The sequence below is a fragment of the Echeneis naucrates genome, chromosome 12 (assembly GCF_900963305.1).
Source record: "Echeneis naucrates chromosome 12, fEcheNa1.1, whole genome shotgun sequence".
Lineage (NCBI taxonomy): Eukaryota > Metazoa > Chordata > Actinopteri > Carangiformes > Echeneidae > Echeneis > Echeneis naucrates.
The window spans coordinates 16,453,383-16,469,441 of NC_042522.1; the positions used below are offsets into that span (position 1 = coordinate 16,453,383).

Sequence of the window (16,059 nt, forward strand, 5' to 3'; positions counted from 1 at the left end):
TGTCAGCGAGGAGATAAAGTTAGATAAATTTCTACCTGTTTTAAAATTTTAGGGTCTGACTGTGAGCTGTCAAATTTATCCGCTGCACATTTACTGCACCATAACTAAACTACAGTATATAAATTGACAAGGATGTCGCCTCTACAAGATATGAAAGAAATACCTGTCTTTTCAGTTGCTCTCTCTTTTGCCTCCTCTCCCCCCCTCCCTTTGTCATCGTGTCCAGGTGATGCTGTTCGGTGGCCATGAGCCTCGTGTACTTGTTCCTCAGATGTGTGGGAGTCTGACACAGCACAGCCGTCATTAACACAACAAGAGAAGGCATCATGTGAGGTGTATTTTATATGCTCTTTTCCTCAGCAACCTGAACAGTAGGAACTTTATAATTAGGCTGATTCTGCAGTGGCTAAAGATTACTGATATCGTCTGCCTTCCTTTCTCCCCCCGTCTTCCTCGGAGACCTTGCTTTCCTTCTCTCTTCTTCTCTGTCAGTTAGCGGATTGGCCCATCAGGGGTCTCGGCCCCCGGGCTTGGGAAAAAGCTGTGAGAGTCAGAGAGGCTTGAGAAACGCCTTCATCACTACACTTTCACTCTGAGTGTGAAAGAAATGGCATACACCTTCCTTTTTCTGAATGTCGTGAAATTTTCTAAGTAGTTTCAACACTGGATTTTTTTTTTTTTTTTTTCTTTGTTCTAAAATCTTCTAAAATCCGTCTGTGGCCATATTTTTGTTTCTGTATTTACTCTTGCGAATGTTCACAGATTCTGTCGATTGTGGTAAATTACAGTAACACCTCGTCTTGGACACACTTCCTTATGTTGAGATTTAATGCTCTCTCCGGTGCTACACTCACATAAAACAACTCGAATCAGGATGCTAGCAGGGACGGCTTTGCATGCATACCCCATTTTTACAGAATTTTTAATTGTCTCAAGCTCAAGCTTTTCTTTTTCCTTTCCCTTTTCATTATATGTTCCACTTTCCCGGGGGGGGGGGGCTTTATGCCATTCCCAGGATCCTTTGCTCCAAGCTTTAGTGCTACAGTGAGCGCAAGTTAAAGAAGAGATGTGAAAGTAGTTCGGTTTACAGATCAATTCCCCTTTTTCTCTTACCTTTCCCTTTGCTGCAGCACAGGCGCACTCCCCCTCACAGAGATGATTAAGAAAATACTGATAACCAATCGCACAAGGCGACCATGCCATGCCTGTCATTGAGGGACTGGTGATCACTGGGCAGCTGGAGAATACAGCGCTGCACGCTTCCATCTGTGTTTCCCCTTGAGGTGTTTTTGCACGGGCGATGTATGTCTCGAGCTGTTTTTCTTCAGAGAGGGGCATCCTGCGAGCCTCCCGCTCCCCTGCAGAGCATCCCCCTTCAGGCTATCTCCCGCCCACTCACTCCCCTTCATCCCTCCCCCTGCCTGGGGCTCCAGTGAGACAGGATGCCAGCAGCTGTTCTCACAGCACCCTGGACCATTTCACATAACTGGCATCATGCCATCATTACATCTCATCGAAATAACCCCTACCTAACTCCGTTCATGTCCGACTCTGGCCCCACTAGACCCATTCTCTCACACATCTGTCATGGCTGCACGCACACACACACACACACACGTGCGCTCACACGCTGGCGGAAAGGAAGTCTCTAGTGGGAGAATGAAATTCTGAATCATGGGTTGTTTCAAAGGCTGATGTAGCACAGCAGTGAACATAAATGCATTTAATCCCAGTAACCTGTGGTGCCTTGGGGGTAGGAGTGATTCGTACCGTTCTTGGCATTAATCTCAATCAGCTCAGCCCAAACTGTCTGACATCAGACACTGGCAGCCTGAGCTTTCAGGGGTTCCCTTTGCTCCACTCTGATTGAAAGAAGGATATGTGTGAGAGTCTTTTGGGCTTAGTAAACCATGACAGTGATGGAGCTCTTCATCTGGTTCCTCATTGGCAGGATAACGTCATGCCAGGAACAGCAGGAAGTGGCCTCAAACAAAAGACGATCATTTTATTCATTTCTTGGCCCTTCGTATATTAACAATGTAATGCACTGCTGTACGTCCAGGTTAAATTTCAGTGGATGTGATGTTTTAGGGCTTAGTCCTGATTCTATCTGTTCGATCTATTCATCATTCTGATCAGAAGTCTGCTGCACAGCCCTCTCATTATCTTTGAACGACAAAGACAATGTCAACCGATCTAAGGCTCAACCGTCTATGTTCATATCATGTGTTTCTCTCTGCACCCTTAAACTGTCTCTCACTCACTCAGCCATGTTAACTAGATTTTACTGTCACTTTATGAATTGAAAAAGCATATCTGACATGCAATATGATGCCCGGCAACATAAAATGATTATAGCTTGTGTATAAGAGCGGGATAGTGACTTTACCCCCATGAAAATTGTCCATTTTCGGAGGATTGCACACCATAAAAACCATCACACTGGCTGGAAATGAAAATGATCTCCTGATTCTAAATTAGATTATTCTATTTTCTAGGGCCCTCTATATCTACTGTCATCTAGATCTATGGGTGTGCCTTACCTCCTGTCTCACTATGCCTCGACACTGAGTGCTTTTCCTCAGTTTCGACCGGGCTTGTCTGGTGGTGATCATGAGTGTGGGGATGGAGGGTAAACTCTGCTGTGACTGGATGACGGTTGTGGTGATGATGATGAGCAACAGCTGCATGGTGTGTGGACTCCTTTGGGACCGGGTGAGACAGATGTGCGTGCTCGGGGATTGTTTCAGAAGGTGTGAACTCCTTTGGTGTCAAGGAAACTCGGTGCTTCTGTGATGGAGTGGATGCTAAAGGAGGGAAAACCTCTGTTGTAACAGGAAGTGTGCCAGAATCTCCCAGGGGGTACCGATGAACGCTCGCACAAAGGACTGATGGGTAACGCGTTGTCTGTTAGTGGGGCTGAGCTCTGTGCAACTCTGGTTTCTGCTCCAGTGTCTTTTGCATCAGTTACGTGAGGACAGAATGTAAATGCAATGAGGAATGAGCAGGCTAAGGCATTAGCATAAGAGATGCTGCCTCAGATTGTTTATCCAAAGAAAGCCTAGCTTTCCTTTTTTGCCCCTTCAAATGAGCACATAGACACACACTAGTATGCACATTCATGCACATGGAAGTGAGAACACACAATGAAAGTGTGATTTCACGCTGCTGAGATAGGCTAAACTCAAAAGCTGTTCCACAACCCTTTCACTGCTGGATGATTGTGTTTTGAACACAGTGATTGTTAAAGGTGTGACTATTGTTAATATGGTTGTAGAGAGAAATTGCACAGTATTTGTAAGTGTAAAGCAGAGTAATACACTCGCAATGTTGTGCGTGCATATGTGTTTGCACACTGAATCTGAGATATGAAATGAACATGTGTGAATAATGGAAATGTTCATCTTGCACCTTCAGCGCAGTTCACATTTACTGATCTACACATTTGGCACAGTGCAGTGATTAAATTATAACTTTGACATATAAATACATTAAAAAAACATTTTTTTTTCCTTGTTTATGCTGCTCTGATGTGCCTGCTAGTCATCGCTAGTTCTTACCAGTGTGAATCTATAAACTTTTGATGGCCTCATTGTCATTCACCAGCTGGTTAATGTCAGAAAATAAGACAAACAAAATGCCAGACATTCAGCATTTTTCTGCAGACCACATCGTGTTGCATTATTATTATATTTCCACAGAACTCACTCTGCATCTAAACATCTGGAAAGAGTTCTGCTCAGGTGGTTTTGTGCTTTAAAGGACAGAGGGTTGCAGTAAGGAAGCTAGACAGCTGGAGTGTAGAAAGGGCCTACCTTCATTTAATTCAAAATGATGATGGTTTAGTGAGTTGAAAGTGGAGTCGCTGAAGGCAGTGGACTCTATGTAAAGGGAAAAAAACAACAACAAATAGGCGGAGGGGCAAGGTCTTAGTGTCATTTTCAGCCACAACAGTGCCATCACACTCTCACACCAAGCAGTTACGATCTAATCTGATTCATTACATAATCCTATAACATGTGCCTGTCTGTCTGTACAGATGGACTCACTAACTGTCCCATGACGCAGTCTGTGGACTGCGCACGCACACACACACACACACACACACACACACTAAAGTGAGCCTAGAGCGGCGGTTCATGTTCTCTTCCTGCTCAGCCACATTTTTATTTCTTCTACATAGAAGGATTTGCATATAATGAGATAATTTATGGCTTGTATTAATATAACCAGAGAAATGATAACAATGATATTAAATGCCACCTGTCAGTCTCAGCATTCTCGTCATTTATTACCAGAGCTAGGCATTGATTTAGCCCCACACTAATGAAGCCATTGCGATTCAGTGCAGGATAACATTTGCCAGGAGACCTAATGGTGGTGGGCTGAGTGACAGACTCGATGTTTTTAATATGGCACATGATTTTTCAGACATGATCCAATCTCTCTACGTCTGAAACAAGTTCAAAATGCAAGGATTTTAATAGCCGGGAGTGAACTAGGCAGATGGGCCAGATAGGATGGTGGCTGATGTGATGTAGAACATCGCCAGTGCATGTCAGTTTGTCTACACGTGCTGATCTGTGTGTGTTTGTGGGTCTGCTAGTCCTATACTCTGCAGCCTGGTTTTGCATGAAAAGATGAAGAAAGGTCATGTGGGGTGACAGCGGCTTGATGTGTAGATGTATGACTAGCTTTTAGGATTTGGTTTCTCTGGCCTCCCCTCCCCCTCTCTCCAAACGCGCATCCATCCAGCTGACCAATGGGACGCAGGCTCTGTGGATCAGAGTCCCTTGCCAATAGGCCGCTAATCCTCATCTGAGCATGCTCACTGACGTAACTGGGACAGGGACATGACAAACGGTGCAACTACTATGACACTCCAATCTATAAGTATGCTGTAATGTTTGTAGTTCTGTGATGCCCACAGGAAGGCATCTCTACAGTCGAAAAGCGATCACTGATCTTAATGTGAAATCACATAATGAAAAAAAACTAAGCTTCGTTTTGCAATTTCCTATTTCTGGAAAAGGCACTGAAAATGTGATTTATATAACTTCTATGGGAATGAAAAGGTGACAAACAAAATCCCCGGCTGCTCTAAGGCTCTTCTACACAGTTCACAGAAGAAGTCAACTTTTCCTGCTTTCTCAGTATTTCTGCGTGTAAAACTTTTAGAATAACTTACAAGCCTTGAACGTGTCTTTGAGAGCAGGTGAGAGTCAGGTGAAACAGAAACTACAGATTGTATTATTCCAGATGACAAAAATATGATCTTGTTGTTATTTGTGTGTGTGTGTGTGTGTGTGTGTGTGTGTGTGTGTGTGTGTGTGTGTGTGTGTGTGTGTGTGTGTGTGTGTGTGTGTGTGTGTGTGTGTGTGTGGCGGCGGCCGCCACTCTGTGAGACTAGAATCTAAGACCTTAGATCCCGGGAGAAAGAGGAGAGGATGAGAATGATTTATCGGTTTCACGGAACTGCACCATATGTCTGCCATAAATCTACACACACACACGTGCATACAAACACATACATAAATGACAAAGGTTTACTCACATTGGGGTCAGGTTCAAGGTAAATATGCCTCTCTATAACTGAGGTATAAAAATGGCACAAATGCAACTCGACACTGGTATGATTTTCCTTTTCAACGTCCTAAATGAGATTTTGCTGGCTTTTAACATTTATATTATATAATATTTTGAGTAGATGATTAAACAATATGAAGTTAAGAAGATAAAGAACAACATTCAGTGAATAACACCTTAGAAGGCAGTAAGTTATCTGAAAAGTCTGTTTGTCAATCCACAGGAAATGAATCACCAATAATTCTGACGACTCATCTTTTTTTTTTTTTTTTTGTTGTAGTTATCTCTTCATGTTCATATATAGTTCAGAGGTGCATCTAAATAGATTTTAATTAGTGTTTAGTAAGTATGTGGTATTTTTGCTTAAAAATGTGACAGAAGGTTCAGTCGTTTTTATCAAAATAGTTGCAAATGAATTTATTCAACCACTAACTTCAAATATTGTTCACTGAATATCAGTTCTGATGGAGACGCGTGTTTACGGATGCAGCAAGGAATTAAAATTCTGATGTTGTGACCGTGAACGTAATCAGAAGGTCTCAATTAGATTTTTTTGTGATGTTTCTGGCCTTCATTTCAGATTTTAAAACACATAAAGGACTTTTAAGTCCGTTCCTTCCGAATCACAGCTAATCAGTGAATTCTTTGAGTCCCTAACTGATTTCAGCCAAACAATAAAAGTCAAAAAGTGCTGTGCTGTTCAAGTATACTCTCTTAATGGGTCTCCTTCAGACAAAAAAAAAAGAAAAGAAAAGTTGACGACAACGCAGTGGTACCGGAATCCTCCCACGTCCTAAGTGCTTTTCTGGTGGAACATGAGAGGTCTGCTACCGACCAAGATGGCAGGTTTAAATTTAGCATGAGGGCAAGTCAGAGTTTGAGGACCACTTTACTGTACGTTCGAGCAGCTGACAGAATCTGTTCACGTCCGTCCCAGATTTGCTTAAAATCAGTGAGTCGGAATGAATGAAGTCTGAATGTCCATATAGTTTGATGCCTTCACTCTGTTGGGACAGCCCACATCTGACCGTAACATCGGAAAGGGGGGGGGGGGGGGGGTGGCTGATGTACATCATTAAGACCTCCTGGAAGTCGCAGGATGAATTATGTATGATGTATACACAGACAAAAGCACCTTGCTTGTCAGCATCTATAAGCACATTCATGGGCTGACATATTTGATTTAGTCAGGTGTAGTAAGTCTTCATGTCTGTGCAGCTTTGGCCACTGGCAGAACAACGCACATCTTTTAGTTGTGTTCAAATGTAAAATATATCAAAGTATTAAAAGCAAAATAACGCTTCAGAAGTATGGAAAGTATTTAAGTCTCCTCTTCACGGGTTTCTAATACTGTACTATAGTATTCAAAAAGATTTTAAATCCTTAAAATCTCATGGATTATTTCAACCAGGTTACTATTTAGTTTACTATTTTTGAAATGAGAGCGCATTCGCTTTCTTGGATTATGGAGGTCGATACTCACGTCTGGCAAATTTGTGAGAAGTATAAACTGTCGCATCTAACTACCAGAAAACCATCCAGTACCCCCCCCCCAAATTAATCCTGAAGGAACAAACCATATTCTACAAAACGAATAAAACCAGTTGACTTCTGCTGAAATGATGTCACCGGACTGGCAGATGTTTTCACTTTCAGGACAGTAATTGACTAAAATGACTGCATGACATGCAACCTTAACCTACAAAGTATCTACAGCTGTCAAACTTGTTATCTAGCCACGCTTTCTGTGTTTGCAGCTCAGATGGCAGACTTTTGCTTTCTGTGCACGGTTGCATTACCCTTTTTTTTTTTTTTTGGCAACAACGGAAAAGGTTTTGTTGCAGGAAATGGGACACTGCTATTTATCCACCATCAGAAATCAAAGCCATTATCAAATCACTGATGTTGTGTAACATCATCTCCCCATGGTTGCTCCTTTTTGTTTCCAACGTTTTTTTTTTTTGTGGGAATTTATTTATGATTGAGGTCATTTTGTAGCAAAGCTGTCAAAGAGCTGTACCGAAGAGGGCTAAAAAGGAGAAATGTGTTGAGTACATATTGTTTGCTACTTTCTACTTTTGGCCATGGCTAAGCTACTTTTCCACACCTTTGTGAGAAGCTCTAAAGGGCCCTTCAGCCTCTGACATGGTTGAAGTCCTCTGTAGTTGGCCCTCAGATCCACCTTCAGCTTCGGCGTCACCCTGCGATTCACCCTCTGTTTCATCTTCAGCTTCAGGAAGAGTAAATGTCTCCGATTTAGTGAATATTGTGGTCATTCAGCAGCAAATGTAGGAGCCTCGATTAAAACGCGTAAAATAAATCTGTGGGGAATCTGAAACTGCACCACAAAATCAGTAATCAGTCCATTAGCAATCATCCCTCTCTAAGCATACCTGTTATTTTTCCGAAATGTACACACACTAATTATGAGTGGAGACCTTTTAAAAGCAGACTTCTGCAGTGCAGCGCAATTGCTCAGTCTATCCATGCATCAGCCTTTTTACTGTTGGGCCATGTGGAGAAAAGCCCAGTGCTGTCAGGGTTGATGTTGCCACTTTGCCGATCGTTTCTGTCTAACAGCTCTGAGGCTGAGAGCCTCTCCACAGAGAGAATCCCTAATCAAATTCCCTTTTATTCCTGACTCCCCGAGCCCCTCACCCGGAATCACACTGCATTACAACACACTAACATATGCCCGCATCCTTCTCTCCCATTTTGTTGTCCGTCTGCTTCTTTTCTCCCTCTCTCTGCTCCTCCGTCCACCAGCCATTCTCATCTGCCCTTTCCTCAATCCGTCAATACCACTGTCTTTTAGTCTAAATAAGAAAAAGATCAGCTGTGGAAGAGTTCCTCCTTTGCAGGTTTGTGTGATGTGATGTGATGAAAGGACGTAGCAACAGAGGGGCCTATTAATAATGAAGCACACCAGGCCCAAACTGCCACACTGAAAGGAGAAACGCTGGGAAAGGAAAATGACTGACTGGAGAAGCCAGCTGATCATCACAGTGGAGAGGAGAGGGTTGGTTAGAGGACATGCAGAAGGTGAAGTATGGGGTTAAAAAAAAACAATGAAAACATCAAAAGGGCAGCGAGACGGGACAGAAAGAGCGAGGTGGTGGGAAAACTACCTCTGCTGCTTTGCTTGGCATTATTTACTTACTAGAACCGGAGGAGGAACCAGCAATTGTACCTGAAAGAAAAAAGGAAGAGGAGATGAGAACTTGTTTATTTATGCATTCAATTTGCCTAAAGACTCCACTAAACCTCATTCATCAGGCTCAGGTGGCAGAGGGAGCTGAAGAGCTGCTCTGAGAAATATGGGCTCATTGTTAGACCACCTCTCCTCAACCTGGGGTAATTACTGGGGCTGCACCGCCCCCCTAAATTTAAACTGTTAATCCTTCACCAACTCTCACATATATGTTTTAAGAGCATGCAACCTCTTCACAACGCTTGTAGTGGAAAAAAGTAGTTTGTTTTTTTTTGCCGTTCCTGCATCCTTTCTCGATTATATTTATAGTTGGCTTAGCTTGGCATGCATAATGCAATCTGTTGAGACTGAACTGTTCCGTGAGCCGGAGCCATTTTTGTGCTGCATTTCAACCGAGAAAAGTTGCAAACATTTTAATTTTTAAATTCCGCCAATGGGATTTAGAAGTTTAAAAGGGTAGTCCTGGGCTCTGAAGGTGTGCGTTAGCACCATTAGAACTGGGTTGGAAACAACAGCATGATTTTTAAAAAAGCTGACAATGGAGCCGTTCTCTGCAGTGAGTGTGCAGGTGCATGTGTGTGTCTCTCCCTGCGCCTGTGTGTGTGTCCATAATTGTTTGAAAGGAGAAAACTAGGGAAGGGCTGCCCTAGATTATTATTTTATCATAGCTAGCTACTGTAGGTGGCTACCCTCTCCGGGAGGATCCCCACACACACACACACACACACACACACACACACACACACACACACACACACACTCTCCCCTGTCGTGACACAGCTCCAATCTGCTCCCTGCACGGAGGTGACGACAACTCGGAGCACATTTCCTGTCAGTTCAACTATTGTCCCGATATCTAAATACCTTTCTTTTCAGGACCTGTCATGATAATGTCATGAAATGAACTGCATCGATTACAGCTAACTGCCTCTGGACCTGACAGCAGAAAAAAAAAACGAGAGTAAATTAAAACAACAGAAGAACAAAACACAGTGGATTAAGCCGCCTTCACAGTTTTCCTGTAGTCCAAGCAACGCCTTTTCCTTGGACCGGATGACTGGCAATGCAGAGGGGTGAAGTAGGATTTGTACCCTCTCTTTATTCTCTAGTTTTCAAAGAGCTGTTGGAGCTGGATCAACTGGTGATCCAACATCAGCTTAACAAAACACCATGTAAGAGTAACATCAGTGAGTCCGAACTACCAGCTGTTACATCTGACAAGGCGTTGAGGTAACAATAAATTACTTGGGCTTAGAAAACAGATAAGAGGGCAAGCAGTTAATGGGACAACCAGCAAGCTTGTTAGATTAAATATCTGAAAGTGACACAAATCAATATGTTTTATATGAACAATTGATTAAGTGATCCCCGCAGCGGAGAGTTATCATCAACCCTACTGAACATTTTAGTATCTTCGAGCTCTTCATTTTGCTTTTACAGCCCTCACTCTTATTGCTGCCGTCGCTGCTGTTTTTGATTTGTTACGACAAAACGAAGAAGCTAAAAAAAAAAACACACAACTTGCTTAGCATCAAACAGCAGCAGGCAGATTTGGCCACAGAGTGAACATGGCGGTGCATTTAGAAATTTCTCCCCCCAAGTTCGCCTGGAGACGTAAAAGGAGAGTGAATATTCATGGGGTGGCTTGAAATGGGAACGTTGGTTCCCATCTGCTTCTTTTGCCATAAGTAAGTTAGTTTTCCACAGGAGGGTGATACTATGATGACTGACTTAGGATCAGGCACGTCTGATATCATTTGTTCTGCACTAAAACCATTGTGAAAGAGCAGTTTTCTATTCTGCGTGTTGTTATTTGCTGTAGCACTTCATGGCTCCGACTAGTGACTGGAGCCTACGACTGCTCTCAGTAAGTAGTGAAAGAAAATGTGTTAATGAGGTGTTGGTAGGCTACCTTGATAGTATTTCAACAAAGGCAGGCCAGCTCCTTCCCCCCGCAAGTCTTGTACTACTTTCGTTGTGATGGGGGTTTGCATGTATATGTGAATTTCAATAGCTCACAGTGTCAGCAAATACATTCCTGACCCTTCTGCAACAAGTCGACGGATCCTCAGTGAAAGTACCCTGCAGTGTTGTATCTGACTGTGTGAGTCAGGTTGATGGATGAGCAGATAAACATGGGCTGGGTACGTACAGGTGTTGGGGGTCCCGTTGGGATTTGGCAGATAGGATCCAGCCTTCCAGGACTTGGCTTTGAAACCCTTCTTGCAGCGCTGGCAGTCCGGGCCTGTTGTGTTGTGTTCACACTGACACTGGAGGTTCCCATCCTGCATCAGGCACTGGGAGGCGTGGAGGTTACACTTGCACCTTTAAAAGAAGTGAGAATAGGTGGATAACGTGAGGTGAGGTGAAAGTGTGTGTCTTTCCTGCACATACAGCAGGTGAAATTTGTAATCACCGACTGTGTGTGTGTGTGTGTGGTGTTAGATATGCCAGTTGTGCAGGCAGCAATTATTGAAAATCTGATGATGAGACAGAACATACACCTATTATGGGTGAACTGCATTATGGGAATTCATGAAAAAGAAATTGTTATGGAACATACACACAATCTGTTGTTGGCTGAGCAAATACTTTAAAATCACATGGTCCACATGAAAAAAGCAAAAACTAGGTAAAACTTTACGACAGGGTTTTTTTTTTTTTTTGTGCGTTTGCATGTATGGTTTGTGTTGAGTACACAACTATGCATCAAGAGCAGCGAAAAATTCCAAATCCGAGCCGGAAGCTTGGACTAAGGTTTGAAACAGATTTAGAAATGTGACATAACAAGATTTACAACACATTTATAGAAAGAACAATATCACAGTTACCATGATAAGTTTATAGTTTTGCTTGTTTTCTTTCTCTCAGAAGTCACTGGCACAGCTACAACATCCATTTCTATTTTGATGTGTGCGAGTGCAGTTTGTACAAACGCCAGTCCATTTGAATTTGTAGTCTTTCATTTTACCAGCAGCTTTACTCTTTACAGTTTGATACCTGTTATTTATTCTTTAACAAAACAAACAAACCTGTTTTTACATAATGTGACAAGTGAAATGAATTGTTACACGAAGCTATGTTTTAAAATCTCCTTTTCTTTCTTATATTTCATAAACTAAATATCTTGGTTTTGTAAAATTGAGTGAATAAAACAGGAATTTAAAGAACGGGTCGATGTGTGCTGTGAATGCTAAGAATGAAAGAAATGATGAATGGAATAATCATGAGTTTATTTCTATTAGCAAAGAATTTTTATGATCTTGAAGAACTGTTTGTTTTTTTTTTTTTTAAATCGTCAACTTATTGTTTAATTTAGTGTCGATACAAAAAAACAAACAAATAAAAGGACAAGGAAATATGGTCTTTGTGTTTGGAAATAATATTGGAGCGTAGTAAAGCATACAGCAAAGTGTATTCAGAAAAAACACTCCAGTGAAGTGCAGTGTTGGTAATCTATTTACCTGCACTCTATCCAAGTCTTCCATTTGGAAACAAGTGATTTTTTTATTTTTTTTTTCAATTGCTGGCAGAGAAATTAAAGTGTTTTGAGTGTCTGTGTGTGCTGGGTTAGGGTTAGGGTAAGCGCATATGTGTGTGTGTTTATATGTACACAGTGTGACCTCAGCAGAGGGCAGGGCCCAGGTGGTCTGAGCCAGAGGTTGAAGTTCTGCTGAGAAGGAAATGAGGATCTCAAGGACACTCAGCAGCTACGACTTTAAATTACAGCCTTTTCCAGATGAGCGACTGGACTCCAATCCAGTTTGTTCCACTGGAGTGAACAGCTATCCGTCTGCATCAAATATTCAAAGAATGGCCGCTGTATTCTGGAGAGATGACTACTTCAATCTTCCTTCCTCGCACTAATCTGCAATCTCTCATCATTTTTTTTTTGGGAGCGGGGGGCTTTATGCTGCCATCTTATCAACCTCAACTCTAGTTTCACAACGTTACTTTACATACAGAATAACGATGACGGAAACAGCCAGCAATCGACAGAGTGGAAAAACGGAGGCAGTCGGTCTTGGTGAGATCTGTCTCCTATTACACTGTTGCACTCAGTCCTCTACATTACCCACGATTCTCTCTGATCACCTGGACGAGCTGACAGGGCTTGCCAGGATAGAATCCATCCACAGACAAGGCCTTGTTTCCTGCATGCTTTCTGAAAGATGCGAGCTGTCCATCGAGCAGAGAAGGAAATTGAACATCTCTTTTTCATGGAGAAAACTGTGTGTGCGTTTGTGAGACAGAGCGAGAGAGGGAACGTGCGTGAAATGAGACAGGTGTGTGTGTGTTTGTTTCTGCTCGGTGTGATTGTGATGCATTTATCTGAGCGCGGCGATGACAGACAACAGATCAGAGAAGCAGAGGCGCGGTGACTAATGCCCATGTTGAGTGACTGACAGCGTTGACATATCACTGCTTGTGATCTCCTGCATCTTTGGTGATGAAGCTCATCTGTCTCGGCCCAAAAGAGGAACCGCTGCTGAGTGCAGGATCTAGAAGTTGTGGTTTCAAATCAATACGGACGAACGGAATGATTTTCGAGGTGTACTGCTGTGCATTTCGTGCCTTACAAACTTAATGTCTGCAGCGTACGAGAGGGAATGGCCTGCCTGACATGTCCTGAAGTTAGAGCCTGCGTGAGTAGATGCGTCAGCGTCCACGACTTTACCTCAGCAAAATGTGACAGCCTTCTTGATATTAACCAACTCCTCCGCTAATTAAATGGTATTTTTTGAGCTGCACAGTCTTACAGGTTAAGGTTTGTGGGCACTTCATCCTTACGACCTGCTTTTCTGACTCCTGCCACACAACTCCGGGTCCGGGAAGACCTGGAGTACCCCCAGACTTGCACTCCTTCCACATGAATGACGTGACACTTTGCCTCTTCAAGTGCCACATCTCTCTTTCGCTCGCTCTCTTTCGGATGACAGCTTGCTGTGGGATTTCTCCCCGTCCCTCTTTCTCAGTCCCTCCACACACAAATAATACATGGGCACAATCATATGTTAATGTGCAAGATGTCTGCCTTCACTGCAAAGTCATCAAAGTGGGAGTAGCAGCTCTGAGCTGAAGGAAGTTAAGACGGGACAGCTGGATGCATCACAGCCCTGTCTATTTACTTTGAGAGAGAGGGGGAGATGAAATGAGAGAAGGTGAGTGGAGGAAAAGACAAAGAAGGGCAAGAGAAATCAGGGCAGGAGAGAGAGTCTGGGCTCGAGAGGAAATAAGGGATGCAAATGCATTCCAGTCTACATTAGAAACCACACACACAAGGTGGTGTTTTAATTAGCTGGTGTAATTATGGGTCAATATTTCAGTCTGTTGGCCATGGTACTTTAAACATTCTTTCTCAGTCCCGAAAGCACTGTGATTTTTGTTTTGTTGGTTGTGCACACACAAGGCTGCAGGGCTGAACATGCACACGGTGTGATAAAGGTGCCTGCTCAAAGACTAACTGACAGTTGGCAATAATGGGCCGAGATAGGCGGCGAGCATGAGGGCTGCTCGCAAGCTGACGAGGATGTAAACGATGCCGGATTCAAAGTTGAAAGAAATATCAGCTTTGCAAATGTTTTATGAGGAACAGAAGTGCATGTTTTGTTGCACACAGTGTGTCGAAATGAGAAGCAACGACCGCAACAGTTCAGCTATGAATAAAACACCTCGGTGCTTTTAAAGTTAAAATACTGATCATTGGGGATTTCAGCTGGTTGAACTGGTTGGTTTTCATGATGCAGGTGTAACAGTTCCACATGAGATGACAATGTATCGACCGCTGCCGGCAACAACGCAACAGTTTACAGAGCCAAACAAACCACGGGCCGAGTCCTTGTTTGAGAAAATGGAACGGACAACACATGTTCTTGTCATGTGGCGCACACTGCAGTTCATCTTTCAGATCGTTTCAAATACACACTCATCTCCCCTGAGATTCCTCGTGCGAAATTAGAACTATCATTAAAAGAATGTACTTCTAAGAACAATCTTTAATAGTATTTGCAATGTCAGATTCTTCATAATGGATAAAAACAAGGACAATATGATGGATTCTTGTGCTAAAGAACAAATCCATGTATAATTTATAACTGAGCTTCATGGTGAACTTAGCAATGAATTATTCCTGATCATCTGCTTAACTGCGAAACATCAATGTGGGATCATTGGTTCCTTACAATGTATTTTTTTGTGTGCCCTCACACAGAGCGGAGGAAAGCTGTGCTCCGTAAATGCTTCCGCTTTGCTTAGCATCCCTGTCATCTGACTATGACCTGTAATAATTTGCAGCAGCACCCAGAATGTGGCGAAGAAGAAAGACTTGGAACATCTCGTTCTCATTCTGTTTCATCAACAGAATGAGAAGGCATTATGAATAATATGCTTAGTGATAATACACCAATTTTAATTCATACAGCATACTTTATTAATTCTCCCCCCACGCGTTTCGAATACGAGACCCACTTGCGGATGGCATGATCGATGTTTTTATGCTGTTGTTAAAGTAACTCAAAAGACTTTAGTCATCAGTGAAATGAAGCAACCTTCACAGTGTCACAGCTTTGTGTTGTGTATGGCTTATAAACATGCACCATGACCGTCTTAGTGATGCAAAATGCGGAGAAAAGAAAAGAAAAAAAGTTGCCAGCAAACATAATCCAGGCAGTAATTGGATTCCTTTCAGAACATGTAAGGCGAAACAGTCCAGTGGGATGTAAAGGCAATCTTTTGGTGAGGGGTTGTTCCATGTTAGACATGTACAGTAACATCATACATGTATTATCTGCATGCCCGCGCTGTGCTTTATATCTAATTAATGACCTGTGGTAATTACGCAGTAGAAGGATAAATGAATTGAAAGCCTTTCAGGCTTGTCTAGCTGCGTGTGTGTCCTTCTCTTTGTCCATCCTCCATGCAGACTGTCTCTCTGAAGTCATGTCGGCCCAGTGTATTTAATGATATGAGGACTGCCTGTTTTAGACAGCAGAGATGCAGCAATTAGGGGCATAAATAAGAAGAAAGATAAACAAACATCAAGGAGGAGTCCTGTGGTGGCAGAGCCTGAGAAAGCAGCTGGAAGCGGCAGTTAATGGGGCTTTATCCGTCTCCTCGCTGTAGTCAACGCCTATGCCTCTATTCCTCCCCGGGGACACGGCTATCACTCCCTCACTGTTTTCTGTTTTGTGCTCTCCTCCCACTGTATTTTTTACATTTGCTCCCAAAGTCCATCCACTGCAGCCATTCTAATCCTCCAGTCT

At 42.8% G+C, this 16,059-nt stretch overlaps 1 protein-coding gene across 1 annotated transcript in view; it reads right to left on the reverse strand.

Moving 5' to 3' along the window:
• Window positions 1-16,059, reverse strand: part of ntng2b (netrin g2b) — a 57,818-nt gene that overhangs the window by 13,679 nt on the left and 28,080 nt on the right. The window contains exons 4-5 of the mRNA XM_029515806.1: window positions 10,950-11,122; window positions 8,747-8,776 (exon numbers count right to left, since the gene is read on the reverse strand). Of these exons, the coding sequence (XP_029371666.1) occupies window positions 8,747-8,776; window positions 10,950-11,122 (203 nt within the window). The remainder of the gene's footprint in view (window positions 1-8,746; window positions 8,777-10,949; window positions 11,123-16,059) is intronic.